This window comes from Coenobita brevimanus, chromosome 94 (genome assembly GCF_032717465.1).
Source record: "Coenobita brevimanus isolate Jiangsu-jjx chromosome 94, ASM3271746v2, whole genome shotgun sequence".
Lineage (NCBI taxonomy): Eukaryota > Metazoa > Arthropoda > Malacostraca > Decapoda > Coenobitidae > Coenobita > Coenobita brevimanus.
The window spans coordinates 6,520,673-6,539,488 of record NC_137047.1 but is presented as its reverse complement, the minus strand read 5'-3'; the positions used below and the strand labels follow the sequence as shown (position 1 = coordinate 6,539,488).

At 41.8% G+C, this 18,816-nt stretch overlaps 1 protein-coding gene across 1 annotated transcript in view; it reads left to right on the top strand.

Moving 5' to 3' along the window:
• Positions 1–18,816, top strand: part of Gabat (4-aminobutyrate aminotransferase) — a 114,278-nt gene that overhangs the window by 70,736 nt on the left and 24,726 nt on the right. The window contains exons 5-6 of the mRNA XM_080282595.1: positions 7,827–7,999; positions 12,347–12,484. Of these exons, the coding sequence (XP_080138721.1) occupies positions 7,827–7,999; positions 12,347–12,484 (311 nt within the window). The remainder of the gene's footprint in view (positions 1–7,826; positions 8,000–12,346; positions 12,485–18,816) is intronic.

Here is an 18,816-nt window from a genome sequence, read left to right as displayed (position 1 = left end):
AGGTATACATGGCGAGTGATGAGATGGGTGGGTGGTGAACTGAATGAAAGGAAGGCAATGATTGATTATGTGAGTGTGGATGAAAGGATGCGAAAATGTGTAATGGATGCAAGAGCTTATAGAGGTTGGGGGAGTGGACTTTCTGACCACTACTTGGTGGTGGCCAGAATCAAGGTCCAATTAGGATGGAGAAATAGAAGAAGGGAGGGATGGGAAGAAGAAGTATTTGTAAGGAGAGTGGAAAGGTTACAAGAGGATGAGAAAAAGGCAGAGTATAAGAGAGAAGTGGAGAAACGATTGGGCAAATACGAATTGGAGCAGATGGGGGACGTGGAAGGTGTGTGCAGGATATTTACAGAAGAAATATGTGCAGCATGTGATGAGGTGTGTGGGATGAAGAGAAGACGGAGGGGTGTGCAAGGAACAGCATGGTGGAATGAAGAGGTAAGACAGGCTGTGGCACAAAAGAAGAAAGCATACAACGAATGGATGAGAAATAGGGGCATGGAAGAAGTTGAGAGGCGGAAGAGAGAGTTATATGTAGAAAGAAAGAGAGAGGTGAAAAGATTTAAGAAAGAGTAAGAAGAGAGCAGATGAGGAATTTGGAAGAAACTTGAGTGTAAAGTGGAGGGACTGTAAGAAAATGTTCTAGAAAGAGGTGAAAAGAGTAAGACAGTGTGGAAGTGAAGTTAGCAGGGGAGTGAAAGATAAAAATGGTAGATTACTAGTGGAGAAGAGAGAAAAAGTGAGCAGATGGAGAGAACACTTTAAGGAATTGTTGAACATAGAAGATGGAAGTAATGTGAGTATAAGTGGCTGGGGAATGGCTGGGAGGAGGAGGGAGGTGAGAAGACAGGAAGAAATCAGTAGGATAGAAGTTGTGGAAGCAATGAAGAAAGTTAAATTGGGGAAAGCCCCAGGAATTGATGGAGTGTGTGGTGAAATGCTGAAGTATGGGGGAGAGATAGTAGTAGAATGGATGTGGAAAATGTGCAGATTGGCCTGGGAGAAAGGTAGAGTCCCAGAGGATTGGAAGTCAGGTATAATTATTCCCTTGTACAAAGGAAAAGGGGGGGAAAAGAAGTGTGTGGTAATCATAGGGGCATCTGTTTTCTTAGTATAATAGGAAAAGTGTATGGTAGGATACTTATTGACAGCGTTAGAGAAAGAACAGAGGAATTAGTTGGAGAAGAACAAGGAGGCTTTAGGAAGGGAAGAGGTTGTGTATATCAGATATTCATTCTTAGATCTTTAGTGGAAAAGTTTCTAGAGAAGGGAAAGAAGTTGTATGCGGCTTTCATGGATTTGGAGAAAGCATATGACGGAGTGGACAGACAAGGATTGTGGAAAGTATTAAGAATATATGGAGTAGATGGGAAGTTGTTGAATGCTGTGAAGCGTATGTATGATGGTGCTAAGGCTGCAGTGCATGTGGATGGTGAACTGAGTGAATTTTTCTCTTTGAAGGTTGGGTTGAAACAGGGATGTGTCATGTCTCCATGGTTGTTCAATCTGTACACGGATGAGGTAATAAAAGAGATACAAGGTAGGGTAGTGGATGTTGGAGTGGCCCTGGTGAGAGAGGGTAGTGTTTGGAAACTCCCTGTACTGTTGTTTGCAGATGATACTGTGTTGTTGAGTGAAAACAAAGGAGAGCTGCAAGGCTTGGTGGATGAGTTTGGGAGAGTGTGTATGAAACGGAATCTAAAGGTGAATGTAGGAAAGAGTAAAGTGATGGTCTTTGAGAGAGGTGAAGTCAGTGAATGTACAGCGAGGTTGGATGGTGAGGAATTGGAAAATGTGAGTACGTTTTAAGTGCTGTACATGGGTAGTGTGATGAGTAAGGATGGAGGTTTGGAGGATGAAGTGCTTGAAAGGGTACAGCAGGGATGAAAGGTTGCTGGTTCCTTGAAAGCAGTGATAAGAAGCAGGGAAGTGAGCATGGAAGTGAAAAAGTCACTACATGACAGTATTGTGATACCAACTCTAACATATGGAAGTGAAGCTTGGATGTTGTTGGAAGGACACAAGTCAAGAGTGAGAGCACTGGAAATGAGTTATTTAAGAGGAGCCTGTGGAGTCACATGGAGAGACAGGCTGACAAATGAGAATATAAAGGAGCATTGTGGTGTGGATGTGGATGTGATAAGAAACGTTAGGAGGAATACACTGAGGTGGTTTGGCCGTGTGGAGAGGATGGAGGGTGAAAGACTGACGAAGAGAGTGTATGTGAGTGAGGTGGAGGGGGGAAGAGGGAGGGGGAGGCTGAGGATGAGATGGAGGGATGGGGTGGAGAGGTATATGAGAGGGGGGGGGTGAGTTGGGAGCAGGGCAGTGAAATGGCGGGGGACAGGGCGACTTGGAGGCGATTTGTTTGTGGCCACCCCAAATGAGATTGAGGCGTCAGGCAATAGATAGATAGATAGAAGTGCAGTGTTGGATGGAGAAGAAGAAATATTACTGAGGCATTCTGTGGAATGTTGGATTTTTTTTTTTTTTTTTTTTCAGTGATATGATTTTTCATCGTGTTGGTAGGTGATGCAACATAAAGTTATGTAAGTAAAATGGATCATAAGATTAAGTGATGAGAGAGAAGTATGTGGTAACCATAGGGGTATTTGCCTTCTTAGTGTGACTGGTAAAATATATGGTAGAATACTCATTGATAGGGTTAGGCATATGACAGAGGAGCTAGTTGTAGAAGAACAAGGGGGATTTAGGAAGGGAAAAGGGTGTGTAGATCAGATATTTGTTTTAAGATGTTTAGTGGAGAAGTATCTAGAGAAGGGAAGGAAAGTGTATGCTGCCTTCATGGACTTGGAGAAAGCTTATGACAGAATAGATAGGCAAGGTATGTGGAAGGTATTAAGAATATATGGAGTGGAGGAGAAATTGTTGAGTGCTGTGAAGAGTATGTAGGAGGGAGCTAGGGCTACGGTGTGAGTGGATGGTGAGCTGAGTGAGTTCTTTGATCTCAATGTGGGACTGAAACAGGGGTGTGTGATGTCTCCATGGCTGTTTGGTATATATATGGATGGGGTTGTAAAGGAGGTGCAAGGTAGGGCAGTGGATGTGGGGCTGGCCCTAATGAATGAGGGTGAGATTTGGAAGCTTCCGGTGTTGCTGTTTGCTGATGATACAGTATTGTTGAGTGAAGATGAATGGGAGTTGCAAGGTTTGGTGAATGAATTTGGGACAGTGTGCAGGAGGAGGAAGCTGAAAGTTAATGTAAACTAAAGTTATGGTGTTTGAGAGGAATGAGGTCACAGAGTGTGCAGTGAGGTTGGATGGTGAGGATATGGAGAATGTGAGTGCATTCAAGTACTTGGGTAGTGTGATGAGTAAGGATGGAACTTTGGGGGATGAAGTACGTGAAAGGGTACAGCAGGGAAGGAAGGTTGTTGGTACACTGAAAGCAGTGATGAGAAACAGGGAGGTGAGTATGGAAGTTAAGAAGTCACTGCATGATGGTATTGTGATCCCTACCCTGACGTATGGAAGCGAGGCATGGACCTTGCAAGAGGGGAACAAGTCAAGAGTGAGAGCAGTGGAAATGAGTTACTTGAGAGGAACATGTAGAGTGACGTGGAGGGACAGGTTGACGAATGAAGAAGTGAAGGAACGTTGTGGGGTAGATGTGGATGTGGTTGAGAAGATTAGGAGAAATACACTGAGGTGGTTTGGACATGTGAAGAGAATGGAGAATGAAAGACTTACTAAGGGGGTGTATGTAGGTGAGGTGGAGGGAGGGAGAGGGAGGGGTAGACCGAGGATGAGGTGGAGGGATGGAGTCGAGAGGTATATGAGGGAGGGGGGGGTGAGTTGGGGGGAGGGTAGTCAAATGGTGGGTGACAGAGTGACTTGGAGGCGTTTTGTCTGCGGCCACCCTTTGCGGGATTAGGGCGTCGGGCTATATAGATTGTTCGGGATTTTTATTTTTATTTATTTATTTTTTTTTTTTTTTGTGCAAGTGATCTGTGTTTCTGGTCTGTGTGCAGCCTGATTTTTTTTTTTTTTTTAAATTGAAAAAGTGGAGGCTCACCTTGGGTGTGTGTTATTCATTTGTTTTCTGATTAACTGTTCATAGATTGTTTTTAGAGATTCTTACTGCTATCCAGTAGTGGTGGCTGTGAATGCTTTCAAGGTATAGTGTGCAAGATGTCTTTGCATTGATGTTTTATGTTGTGAAAAGGTCATGTATGTATCCAAAGTAAGTCCTAGAAATTTGGGGGTCGTAGTGGGAGTATTTGGTTAAAGAGAGAGTCTTTAGGATGTGTTTGAGAATGGCATCTGTCTAGAATGACGAGAGTAATGGTTGCTATGGTTGGAGAGATACTCATTCTGTTATGTCCAGTTAGGTGTTCTAGTAGGTATACTTACTAGAACACTGGATTAGACATAACAAGTACTCAACAAGCACCATCCCAGCTCCCAACAGTATCAATACATATTGATGCTGTTAGAGCTAGGCTAATGTTTATTGAGTTTTGGGTTGTTATGAAACCACTGCACTGCTAGGTCATCAGTTTAAGACAACACTGTTACTGAGGGAGGAAGTGTGGCAGGTCATGGAGGAAAAGATAAAAAAAGTGAGGTAGTCATGACTGAACCCTGCTGGACACTGTTGGATAGCATTTTGTACCTGGAACTTTGATGTGGTAAAGTACCTTGACTTCTACCTTACAGGCAGCTGTCCAGCCATTTCTTATCTTCTTCTTCCATGTTTGTATCTAAGTCCAACTTCCCTTCTTGTAAATAGGTAAGGTTTTTATGTCTCTGTCTGGATTTGCATTTGTCAGATGAGAGATCTTGTTTTACTCCTCAGGAGGTCTGAATGGCTAGTATGAGGTATAATGATACATGAAGTGAGTTTGGGATTGGAGACCATATTATTAAACCTTTGTGGTCATGTTGGGGTGTGATGGTTATTTAAGATGTTTGGCTGTTCAAGCTCTTCATTATAACACTGTAAATGCCAAAAACTGCTAACTTAGGGCTGCAGTATCTGAACATCCAAAAAAAAAGAGGATTCCCTGCAAAGGAGTGGGAGGGAGGGGAGTGGGTTGAATCAGTGAACACTAAGTTATTTGAAATGAAGAAGTATTGCAGCCTCAGCCATTAAGTTGATTATTCTATCTCTATCTATCTATCTATTGCCAGACGCCTCAATCCCGTTTGGGGTGGCCACAAACAAATCGCCTCCAAGTCGCCCTGTCCCCCGCCATTTCACCACCCTGCTCCCAACTCACACCCCCCTCTCTCATATACCTCTCCACCCCATCCCTCCATCTCATCCTCGGTCTCCCCCTCCCTCTTCCACCCTCCACCTCACTCACATACACTCTCTTCGTCAGTCTTTCACCCTCCATCCTCTCCACATGGCCAAACCACCTCAGTGTGTTCCTCACAACGCTCCCTATCATTATATTATTCTAATAATACAATTTTTAGGGCAGGGTAAGTACAGTAACTCTGATAAATCCTACTGGTCAACAACAAAAACTGAATGATGCAGCCAGCTATAACAGTCCAGAAATGAACCAGCATGCAACTGGCATTTGTGCTTCATCTCAGATTAAATAAATATCTCATACTCCTGATATTAAACTAGAGTAATATCACTCTCACCTTAAATGTCAGGACCATCTTCCATAGCCCCGGGCTCCTACACTTCTCATGGGGCAACATAGGATTGGATGATGGGTGGATGGAATATCAGTTTTATATGGAAACTTTGTGGAAGTGTAAAAAAGGGGAACTCCTGGACATTTACCCCAACATCTGCTGCATTAGGTTTCCTGGTCTACCCCCCCATGCACAAAAAAAAATAAATAAATATATGGAAAAAAAAAATTTTCTCAAATATAATTTTTGCTCATATGAAAGGAAAGAGTGCATGGAAAAGTATAGGAAAAACATATATGAGTTCATTACAGGCAGACCCCGAGATGTAGCACCCCTAGTGCGATACCCGAGCATAGCGATGGGCATAGAAATACCACCATACCCGGTCTGATAATGGCTGCACCCTGGTTTAACAATGAGTCCCCTGATGTCTCATCCAGGAGTGATGGGCCAAAATTTTGAATCACGTGTTCCTGCAGCCAGCTGAGCTCACCCGCCTTCCAGGATGCACAGAAACGCTCACGCAACCCCCACAGCCATCGTTAACCTCTCACACATCCACATTGTTCCTCTCACACCGGCTGTCTCTGAGTGAGGAACTCTCACGCTTGCCTACCCCACATCATGTTGCATCACCAGCATTATACAAGCTGCTATTATAGTGCACTGTAACTGTGTCCCAGCAGTGCCATGAGTAGGAAAGTGTTACTAATCGTGTGAGGAGTGTGCATCACTCACCTGCTACCAGCACCTCACCTCATCAGGCTTCCCTCCCCTCTGATCCTCCCCTGGAGATGGAGTTTGAGGGCTTTGAGGAGGATGAGTGAAGGCTAGGGAGCACCACATGTTCCCTAGCCTTGGGGGTATAGCAAGGATGACAACCAGGACCGGATATGGACTTACAACTAGTAAGTGATGAAAAGTATTTGATATTTTCTTACCAGTATTTTATGATTTTCAGATTTTTGTTGTTGGTTTTAATGAGTTATTTACAGATGTTAGGCTTAGGTTAGCTTGTTTTACAGCTGTTAGGCCATTTACATTGGCTTTAAACTTTTTTTTTTTTTTTGACTCATTTGGGTGGGTTTAGGACTTGGTTGGGGGGGAAACCCAAGGCTCAAAAACACATCCCAATACTTTACATAAATCTACCCTGAGATACGATATCCTGCTTAGCAATGGGTTTTACTTAACCAGTTGCATTGTTAAACTGGGATATTTACCTTAGTTCAGTCATGGTGAAGTAATGAAGTTGTGCATCTGACCTCTCCCCCACCATACTAGTAATAGGGAGATACTGAGGATGAGTGGGTGGTGGCAGGGTATGTTGGTGGTGATGGAAGTAACTCAGCTGAGATGCCAAACGGCATTAGAAATGTGCCCATTTGAGAAAAAAAAAAAAAAAAAAAAAAAAAACTTGCTCATATGATGTACGTAGTTTCTACATGTTTTCCATCATATGAAGTACATAGCAGCTATTGGGTTAAATATTGTACTTGTACGCTATATCACTGTATATAGAAATTTCTCCCTGACAGAGATAAAAGAAGTGAAAAGGAGAACATGTCTGGGAAAATATAGACATATGGTAGCCCAGTGTTACCCACTTAGACACTCCAGCTATTAGTTTAAAAGTTCCTACTCATAGTTTCCTGCAGTATAGATTAGTGTGATGCCTACTCATTAATGATACTTAATAAAGGAGGAGTTCAGCCATTTCGGTAAATAGAAACTTGTCTGTTTATCTACAGTATACTGTATGTCTGTAGCCAAATATCTTAATCCCACAAAGTAAGGCCACAAGCAGATTGCCTGCAGTTCACCCTGATCTCTGACATCAGGCTGCCCTGACCTATAATTTGTCATTAAGAGGTATAAACAGAATCTTGTTCTTAAAATTTGCATTTATTTTTATCATCATCACCACCACCACCATCATCATCATCATCATCATCATCATCATCATCATTTCAATAGTTTTCCATAAGCATGGGAAGCTTTCAGTGGTGCCCTCATTTATGTAATCCTTAACACATATGGTAGGGATTTTCTTGTATTAATTGATATTGTGTGTCAGTGTTCAGGATAAAATTGTAAAGTGCATTCACAGTCTCAAAAAGTGTGAAAATGCATTTATATACTGTAGTTTCACCCATCCATTTGGAAGCTAACTTGGTAATTTAAAAGTTTTGTGCCTGCAGGTGCCTTCCATGGACGGACAATGGGATGCCTGGCCACAACACACTCCAAACCCATCCACAAAATTGACATTCCATCGCTGAACTGGCCAATTGCAGACTTTCCCAAATACAAGTACCCACTGGAGGATCATGTGAGAGAGAACCAAGAGGAGGATAAGCGATGTCTGGAACAGGTGAGTTTTTGCAGTGTAAAATTAGTAATTTCATTATCAATTAAATTACTGCATAAATCATATTGTATCATTTATAAAGTTCCAACATGCTTGTATGCATTGACCTTGGTCACCTAATGGTGGCTGTCCACACTACTCAGTCTCTGGCAGCCTCCCTGTTCAGTCCCCTATTCCCAAGGTCACACTCAGTGATCTTGTCCCAGGTCTTTTTTTGGTCTGCCTCATGCAACCCTACCTACAATGTTCACACCTCTCACCTGCCGCACCCAGTTGTCATCCTCCATCATCTGACCATGCCTGAAACATCTCAGTCCACATCACGATACATTCAAGTCCCATTCTTCCTTTCAACTCTTCATTGCAATCCTAGCCCCTCCAGGCCTCTCATTTAACCCTTTAACCGCGGGTGTCATTCCAGAATGACATTGCAAAAACTGGACCAAACCGCGGGTGTCATTCTCGAATGTTTGTGAATATTTTGAATACCCCGCATTTTTTCCGTGCGCCAATTGTTTCAAGGGAGAGTAGCTATTAAGTTCTTTCACTCCAGCCGACCACCACCTCCCTCCTCCCCCCCCTGGGGCCCCACCTCCAACCCCCTGGGCCCCCCACCCCACCCTGGACCAAACACGCATCAGTATCTGTCCAGCTGTGTGAGCGACAACACTGCTGATGTGGAAGTGAAGTGCAGGCAATTACAGTGCCTTTTACCTGCCTCAGTGAACACAGAGTGGGTGTTTATCGTATGTGCAGTGTTCATATATGTTTATAGTATTATTATCAGAATGAGGTTGGCATTTGGTATTGGTGTGTGAGCGAGAAATAGTGATTACAACACCGCTGATATGGCAGTGAAGTGCGGGCAATTACAGTGCCTTTTACCTGCCTCAGTGAACACAGAGTGGCTGTTTATCGTATGTGCAGTGTTCATATATGTTTATAGTATTATTATCAGAATGAGGTTGGCATTTGGTAATGGTGTGTGAGCGAAAAATAGTGATTACAACACCGCTGATGTGGCAGTGAAGTGCAGGTAATGACAGTGCCTTTTACCTGCCTCAGTGAACACAGAGTGGGTGTTTATCGTATGTGCAGTGTTCATATATGTTTATAGTATTATTATCAGAATGAGGTTGGCATTTGGTAATGGTGTATGAGCGAAGGTAATGGTGTGTGAGCGAAAAATAATGATTTTAGATCGCTTACTTCTAATGGCACTGCCCATCCAGTGATAGTCAATGAAATCATGAAACCTACATCATTGCAAAGCCGAAGGTTAGTACTTTCTAATGGTACCTTATTTTTCGCTCTAGATTTATTCTGTGCAGAGTTACTGAAACTGACAGTGATATACAGTGATGCGACAGTGACGTGCTTTACCAATAATTGTATAATAGATAATGTAGTAATAAGGGATATTTTGCCTAGAAAAAATGTAAATATTGGCCAGTATAATAAGTGATATTGTAATAAGAGAATCTGCGGCACTTGTGTAATTCTGCGGCACTTGTGTAATTCTGTGATGCGACAGTGACGCAATATAGTAATAAGTGCAGTGTAAATATAATGTATATTGCCCAGATTATATGTAAAATAATATTAGAAGTTAGAAATAATGAAAAGATCGCCTGAAACGTCAGTGAGCTGGTGACGCCGCAGTGAAGTGAAGCGCAGCCCCAGTGAAGAACTGGCGCAGCCGCAGTGAAGTGCCTTTTACCTACCTTAGTGAACACAGAGTGGGTGTTTATCGTATGTACAGTGTTCATATATGTTTATATTACTATTATGAGAGAGTGGTTGGCATTTGGTACTGGTGTGTGGGGCGTAAAATAGTGATTTTACACCCCTCACTTCTAACGGCCCTGCCTGTCCTGTGAAAGTCAACAAAGTCATGAAACCTACATCAATGGAAAGCTGAAGGTTAGTACTTTCTAATGGTACCTTATTTTTTTTCTCTAGCTTTATTCTGTGCAGAGTTATTAAGGTTTAAAGGTTTGTTTACATTTGGCTGAAACCCCCGCGGGAGAGGACAGTCAGACCAAAACAATACCCGCGGTTAAAGGGTTAAGGATGCACTACACATCCATCTAATCATTGTTATTTCTGTACATTGAGCCTATGAATAAACGCTTCCTGTATTGCCTAGGTTTCACCGCCATGCAGCATTACACTCCCAGCACATACCACATACAAGGATTGTTTAGCATAGAAGGAAAGCCCTCTCAATGTTAGGAGAGGCAACAACTTCTAACAAAAGAGCAAAAAGTTTAATTGTAATTAAGGTAGCAGGGATTTATTTTTCTTGGGAGTACTGACTCTTTATCAAATGGATCTTTGCAGTGCACTGATACCTTGGTTATCATGCATAATTGGTGCTGAACATGGTGTGTGATAACAGAATTGTGTGATAATGAATACACAGAGCCTATGGGATTTATCATAACTGATACCAGGTACCCCAAGTTAAGTCCAAATTTTTCCTTTTCAACAATTTAGTCTCACTTCTTCCTTCACCTTTATCATTCTTTTTCTGTGTCTGCCCTCCTCTCTTCCTATTTCTCCCATCTTTTCTGTCACTTTTTAGTACCCTTCTTTTCTTTTCAGGTGGCTTTACATTGAGTGACAAGCCTACTGGTTTCTTGTAAGCCTGGAAACCATTTACAATGCAGGGTGGTAACCATACAACCAACCCATTGTGTTCCCTACATGTCAGTAAGTGGGTTGGCAAAGGGTTAGTGCTCCTCCCTGTAAAACAACTAACTCAAAGACAAATGGCCAGCTCTTACAGGTTTAGGGCATCTGACTATAGTTGGAGAGATGATGCCATATTCATTGTTCGACAGCTTCAGGAAAAATATATAGGAAAGAAAAGGGATCTATATTTTGTTTTTGTTGACAGAGTCCCTAGGAAGGTGGTGAAGTAAGTACAATGAGAAAACTTGGGATTGAGGAGTGACTGGTTAGGGTGGTTATGGCTTTGTATGTGGGTGCTCGCACCCAGGTGAGAGTGAATGGAAATTTTAGTGATGAGTACGTGAGTGTCAGTGTTTATCAGAGGTCAGTTTTGATCCCCTTATTGTTTATCATGGTGCTTGAAGCCTTCTTATGTAACTTCAGAAGTGGACTCCCATTGGAGATGTTGTATCCCAATGATTTGGTGTTGATAGCAAAGGATGAAAGGGAGGTGAAGGAAATATGTAGGATATGGAGAGATGATATGGGGCACATGGGCTTGAGAATAAATGCAGATAAAACAAAGGTGATGGTATCTAGTGTTGGTGGCAGTACAATCAGCAAAAAGGGAGAGTGGCCATATGTGGTTTGCCACAAGGGCATGGGAAGTAATTCCATCCCATGCAGTGGTTGTGATAAGTGGGTGCATAAGAGATGTAGTGGTATTAGAGGTGGACAGTGAGATAATGCTGATTTCATATGTGCAGTGTGTCAGAGAGAGCGTGTGGAGATTGTCAGGCATGTAAGGATTGCTCTTGCTGGTGAGTCTGTCAAGTGTGTGGAAGAGTTTTTTTTACATGGGAGACATGTTACAATATGTGCAGGAGGTGGGGCTGGAGCTGGGTCTGTGACTAGAGTGAGGATTGGTTGGAGAAAGTTCAGGAAGCTGTTGCCTCTCCTGACATCAAGAGGGCTGTCCCTCTGTGCTAAAGGATCTTTGTATGCGTCATGTATTAGGAATGTAATGTTGCATGGTAGTGAGACCAGAACAGTAAAGGAAGAGGATATTCACAGGTTTCAATATACAGAAATGGTACTGATTAGGTGGATGTGCAGTGTATCCTTGAATGTGAGGCCTGGGGGTGCTAGGTTTATGATGGAAGAGTTAAGAGGAAGGATGGGACTGGAGTTTACCGGTGCTTTGATGTGGAGGTGTAGACTGAGATGGTTTGGGCATGTGGAGGGGATGGGGGATGACAATTGGTTGCAGAAAGTGAGAAGTATTATCGCTGGGGGTAGGGTTGTGAGAGGCAGACTGAAAAAGACCTAGGACGAGGTCACAGAGTGTGACCTCAGGGATAAGGGACTGAATAGAGAGGCTGCCAGAGATCAAGCAGCTTGGAGAGTCACCATTAGGTGACCAAGGCTGATGCAAGGAAGCATGTTGGAGCTTTTATAAAGGAAATTAAATTAAACGATCTACAGTGTTAAGTAAGGAATTACTGTAATTTAGATTTAAAGCTAGACCAAGTTATATGTCAGTTTTTTGAATCAGTACATGGACACCCTTGAATCTCTAAAGACAGTAATAGCTGTGTCAGGGTTAACTAGCAATCAAGGCCAATACTGTAAATTGAAAATGTATTTGCATTTAAGTGAAGCCTTAATTTACAGGTGGAGGATCTAATCAATAAGTATAACAGAATGGGTACGCCTGTAGCAGGAACAGTCGTGGAGCCTATCCAGTCTGAAGGTGGTGACAACCATGCCTCACCCGAATTCTTCCAGCAGCTCCAGCAGGTTGCCAAAAGGGTCAGTGTTGCTCAAGCCCATGTTCTTTTTTATCAGTTTCAGTCAATCAAGCCCACTTCCTCTGTTGCAGCTGTGTATTCAATTTTCTCAGAATCAATTTATACTCTTCTGGACCACAAGTGATTACTGGGACAAATTTGTAGCCCTCATAGCTCACCGAGATCTTGGATACCCTGTTTATATATAAACAGGGACACAGCATATATGCAGCAACACAACACACTTTTTCCTTATTCACCACAGAATTCCTTGATATAAAAACCTTGCTTATACTCTTTTACCTTATTCACCATAGATTTCCTTGATATAAAATCCTTCTCTGTCTCAAATCCATACAGTTTAAACAATTAAAACTTATAGGAACTATTACATCCTTGCCCGACACGCTCATAGAACTTCATCTTCCATTAATCTAACATGATCCCTCTGATCCATCATAAGTATTCTACCAAACTTACACTCAGACACAAAACAGAGTGTGATGATCATAACATTAATGAGTAATGATCATAAAATTAATAATATTGCAGATCCAATACTATGATCCCTTGGTTAGCATACATAATTCATACTGAGCCTGGCATGTGATAGCAAAATTGCACAATAGCGAAAGCACAGAGTCTGTGGGATTTAGCCTAGTTGGTACCAGGCATCTCAGGTGTAAGCCCCTAGTATTCCCTTTCACAACAGTTTAGACCCACCAAATACATACTGTTGTGGTAAGTATCAGAAACACACATTGGCATGGTTAGGTTAATAGAGAGTGATGAAAAGGGCACAATAAGAAAAAAATACACACCACAGAGAGACCTGAGATGGGCATGAAGTGAGGGGTTCTGAAGCTAGGGGTGAAGAGTGAAGCCACTGTTACACGGGAACACATATACAGAACAAGCACCAGTGGCAGAACTGAATGGATGCTCAAAGATGCTGTTGCCTATCACATGGTGTGCATCGACAAAGACACCTTCTTTATTGAATTCACCTCACTTATCTGGCCACAGCCAAGGTCACTTGTCCCAGTTTCTTGGCAGATGACACACAACAGACAGCCACCACCAGGGTAAAGTCTAAAGAAGCCTTGGCCTCCCTGGACCAAAAATATGGCTTGTTGCCTTCAGTCCTGCCATGCAATGTTCAAAAGTACAGTGCTTCCCCACTGTAACGCTGTATCGAGTAACACGGATTTGTACTGACTCGGTAACCTACAGTATGACCAAAAAATATATACTGCGGTCACAAACAGTTAAACCGCAGCGAGTTGTTGGGCGTTGGAGCTCAGACGGCCCGCCAAAAGTCAAATGTCGTGCGTGATGACGTCAGGTGAGCAATGCACTGTGATTGGTTGCATGACATCACATCCATATGTACCTCCATTGGCTGCTGGGGATGTCCCTCACTGTTTTTTGGTGGTCTCCCACCTCATGCCTGCATCTGAGGTAGCTACTCCCATGGTACAGAGCATTGTTGCCTCTGTCAGAGCGAGTTAGGTTAGTGGCCTAAATTTTTTTTATTACGGTAGAACTCCATAATTGCCGAACTCATAATTAACAGCTTCACTAATTAGCAATTTCTTCCCCAAAAAAGTTGGAAAAATACAGAAAATAAAGTGGAGGAATGTGAATTGAATTGGTCAGGTCTTTCTACTGAAAGTTAAACGTACATTTAGCACTTATTCTTTTGTTCGTTTTTGTGTGTACAGTATATGTGAAAGAAAGAGTATTGATGCAAACAGTAATGCACTGCATTAACCCCTTAATAACCCCCAGTGTTAAACAACCCTTTACAGTACTGGTGTCAGTGAATATTTTGGCTGAATGTCAGTTTGGATTCAGAACTGGAAGGTCATGTGTTTCTAACTTGTTGAGCTTTTACTCAAGAGCAATTGACGTGGTACAGGAGAGAGATGGTTGGGTGGATTGTGTGTACTTAGACTTAGAAAAGGCCTTTGACAAGGTACCTCATAAGAGACTAATGTGGAAACTAGAATATATAGGAGGACTAAAGGGGAAACTTCTGGAATGGATGAGAGACTTTTTGAGAGACAGACAAATGAGGACAGTAATAAAGGATAGGATGTCTGGATGGACGGAAGTAACAAGTGGAGTCCCTCAAGGCTCAGTGTTGGCGCCAGTAATGTTCCTGATTTACGTAAATGATATGGTAGATGGAGTGAACAGTTATGCAAGTCTGTTTGCTGATGATGTAAAGATCTTGAGGAAGGTAGAGGTTGAGGAGGATTGTAAAATACTGTAGGAGAATTTGGATAGGATACACAAATGGAGCCGGACGTGGGAAATGAAATTTAATGTAAAGAAATGTAAAATAATGGAAATGGGTAAAAGTACCAGGAGGCCATCAATGAATTATTTGTTGGGTAATGAATTAATCACAAAACTGAGGGAAGAGAGAGATTTGGGAGTGCTGGTCCAAGATAGTTTGTCACCAGAAAAGCACATTAACAAGATAGTTGGAGAGACTTATAAACTCTTGACTAACATAAGAGTAGCATTTCATTATATGGATGAGATGATGAAAAAAGTGATAGTGGCCATGATCCGCCCCAGGTTAGAATATGCAGCGGTAGTGTGGTTCCCACACAAAAAGAAAGATATAAACAAGATTGAGAGAATACAAAGTACAGCAACCAAGATGGTCCCCAGTCTGACAGGCCTGTCATACAGAGAGAGGCTGGAAAAACTGGATTTGCCTTCCTTAGAGGAAAGGAGAAAGAGGGGAGACATGATTGCAGTGTTCAGGACCATGGTGGGAGTAGATAAAATTGACAAAGAAGATCTGTTTGTATGGGATAAGAGAGCAACAAGAGGACACAGAATGAAATTGAAAAAGTCAAGCTGCTTGAAGGATATCAAGAAATATAGCTTTCCTTACAGAAGTATAGACTTATGGAATAGCCTGGACAAAGAGATCGTCCAGTCTAAAAACTTAAACGAGTTTAAAGCTAAATTCGACTTATTGAGAAATAGCGACGGAAACCCACGAGCATAGTACATTCCGTGTATATCTCAATTAGGTATATTAGGTAAATACTTAAATATTTGGAACGACTTAGACAAAGAGGTGGTGCATGAGAAAAACATTCATGTGTGTAAAGGTAGACTTGATAAATGTGGATATGGAGACAGGACAACACGAGCATTGCTCAATTCCTGTATACTACAAATAGGTAAATACACACACACACACACACACACACACACACACACACACACACACACACACACACAGTGGTTTTTAGAAGGTGTATGATAGCAAAAAAAAAGAGAGACATGGCATGGAACAACTGAAGAAAGAGAGGTAACAACAGAACAAAGGAAGAATATAAAAGAACTTGAAATGAATATACAAGAATGCGTAGAGAGGAAGAACGGAATTTTGAAAAAGGAATAATAGACAAATGTAAGGATGAACCCAAACTGTCTTGTAGATCTGTCAATGGCAAACTGAAACAAAAGGAAGGAATCACCAAACTGGAAGTAGAAGGAGAGGTCTATAAAGATGCGCAATGCAAGCTGAAATAATGAACAAACGCTTCCAATCGGTTTTCACTAATGAAAAGGAGTTTGTGGAAGGGGAGGGAGTGACTAGAATTGTAGTGATAAAAGATATAAAAGTGGAAGTTCAGGAAGTGTATAAATTACTGGAAACTCAAAATGTATGGAAAGCTCCAGGACCAGATGGAATCTCTAATTGGGTACTGAAGGAATGCAGAGAACAATTGGCGGATAAGATTCACAGTTTAATTGTGTGTTCTCTGGAAGAGGGGAAAGTGCCTCAAGAATGGAAGAGGGCAAATGTGGTACCAATTGAGAAGGGAGAAAACAGGGAAGAACCCCTGAATTATAGACCAGTGTCCCTAACCAGCATGGTTGCAAAATTGTGCAAGAGAATTCTGAAAGATAGAGAGATAAAATATCTGGAAGAGATGAATATTTTGGCAGAAAGTCAGTTTGGATTCCGAAGTGGAAGGTCATGTGTTTCCCACATGTTGAGCTTTTACTCAAGAGTGATTGACGTGCTACAGGAGAGAGCTGGTTGGGTGGACTGTGTGTACTGTATTTAGATTTGGAGAAGGCCTTCGACAGGGTACCCCATAAGAGACTAATGTGGAAACTAGAGCATATAGGAGGACTGAAGGGGAACCACCTGGAATGGATGAGAGACTTTTTGAAAGACAGACAAATGAGGACAGTAATAATGGATAGGATGTCTGGATGGAGGGAAGAAACAAGAGGAGTCCCACAGGGCTCGGTGTTGGCGCCAGCAATGTGCCTGATTTACGTAAATGATATGGTAGATGGAGTGAGCAGTTATGCAAGTCTGTTTGCTGATGATGCAAAGATCTTGAAGAAGGTAGAGGTTGAGGAGGATTGTAAAATGCTGCAGGAGGATATGGATAGGATACATGATTGAAGCTGGCTGTGGGAAATGAAATTCAATGCAAAGAAATGTAAAATATTGGATATAGCTAAAAGTACCAAGAGGCCATCACTGAATTATTTGATGGGTAATGAACCAATCACAAAAGCGAGAGATGAGAAAGATTTGGGAGAGCTGGTCCAGGATAGTTTGTCACTTGAAAAACAGATTAACAAGACAGTGAGAGAGACGTACAAACTCTTGACTAATATAAGAGTAGCATTTCATTACATGGATGAGATGATGAAAAAAGTGATAGTGGCCATGATCCGCCCCAGGTTAGAATATGCAGCAATAGTGTGGTCCCCACAGAAAAAGAAAGATATAAACAAGATTGAGAGAATACAAAGAACAGCAACCAAGATGGTCCCTGGTCTTGCAGATCTGTCGTGCAGAGAGAGGCTGGAAAAACTGGATTTGCCTTCCTTAGAGGAAAGGAGAAAGATGGGTGACATGATTACAGTGTTCAGGACCATGATGGGAGTAGATAAAATTGACAAAGAAGATCTGTTTGTATGGAATAAGGGAGTAACAAGAGGACATGGAATGAAATTGATGAAGCCAAGCTGCTTGAAGGATATCAAGAAATATAGTTTTCCTTATAGATGTATAGACCTGTGGAATAGCCTGGACAGAGAGATTGTCCAGTCTAAAAACTTAAACGAGTTTAAAGCTAAATTTGACTTACTGAGAAACAGAGACGAGACCCTACGAGCGTAGCTCATTTCCTGTATATCACAATTAGGTAAATACAATTAGGTAAATACACACACACACACACACGCAACATTCTCTCTCTCTTCTCTCTCTCTCTCTCTCTTTCTCTATTTCGTACGCGAGCATTGACCATCATGCGTAATCAGTAGAAACTTGTGTATGTTTTTTCTGGCACTTTACTGCGCAATAGCAGGCATAAATAGCGATAAACTATATATCATTCAAAAGGCAACTTACCATAGTTTTTCATGGTTTTAAAAAATTTCAAGAACTCTAATATTTTTTGGGGGGCAAATACTGTATTTTTCTATGGCAAAGTATAGATTGTTTTTTTTGGCAATTATTTATGCATCATCCAAGGTCCTAAGAAAGGAACTGAGGCAAATGATGGGTCATTGCTAACTCTTACAGGCTGAAGACATGATACAAAATCTGAATGGAATTACAGTATCTACCATTATTCAATATCAAATATGGTACAAAAGATATTCTTGAGCTGAAAACATGCTTGAGTTGAAGGGGTTACTGAGTGAGTTTCTAAGCTGTGCAGTCCAGGGATGTTTCATCAAAGGTAAATACTGCAGAATCATTGGGCATTAGTCAGAGGTTTGAAAAAAAATATTCAAGCAACAGATCTGAATAAGACTGTGGCACACACCACTGTACTGAAAAACTAATTTCTTCTTGAGTGCGAGTGATTGGAACTGGTATAAATCTACATCCTCCCCACAGCACTTCTATTTCTTGCTGTCTTCAGTGCAACTAGGTCTTCCAGTGACAGTTCCTCTGAGTGTGCATCGACTAAGACCTTGGATATTCTTATCTGAATGGTCTGCAAACCTCTCACCATCAACCTTGTAACCTGTGTCCACCAACTGTTATGTCAGGGTCTCCAGATCATTGCACACATTGATGTGGACCATTTCTAGCCACAAAGAATGCTTGGTTCTTGATGTTGAGTTAGGGGACTCTAATCAACAAGGAATACCATGGATGGATCAGTGTCGTTGTTTTTAGTTCTTTTCATAACACTGAACATCATTCTGAAAATTAAATCTTTTTCACCACTTACACATAGACATTGTTGTCTGCCTCCTTGAAGTCATTGACTGCTGTGTTTGTGTCTGATTTATTATTTGTGGTTATAAAGCAACCAAAAGCAACTTAATTAAGTG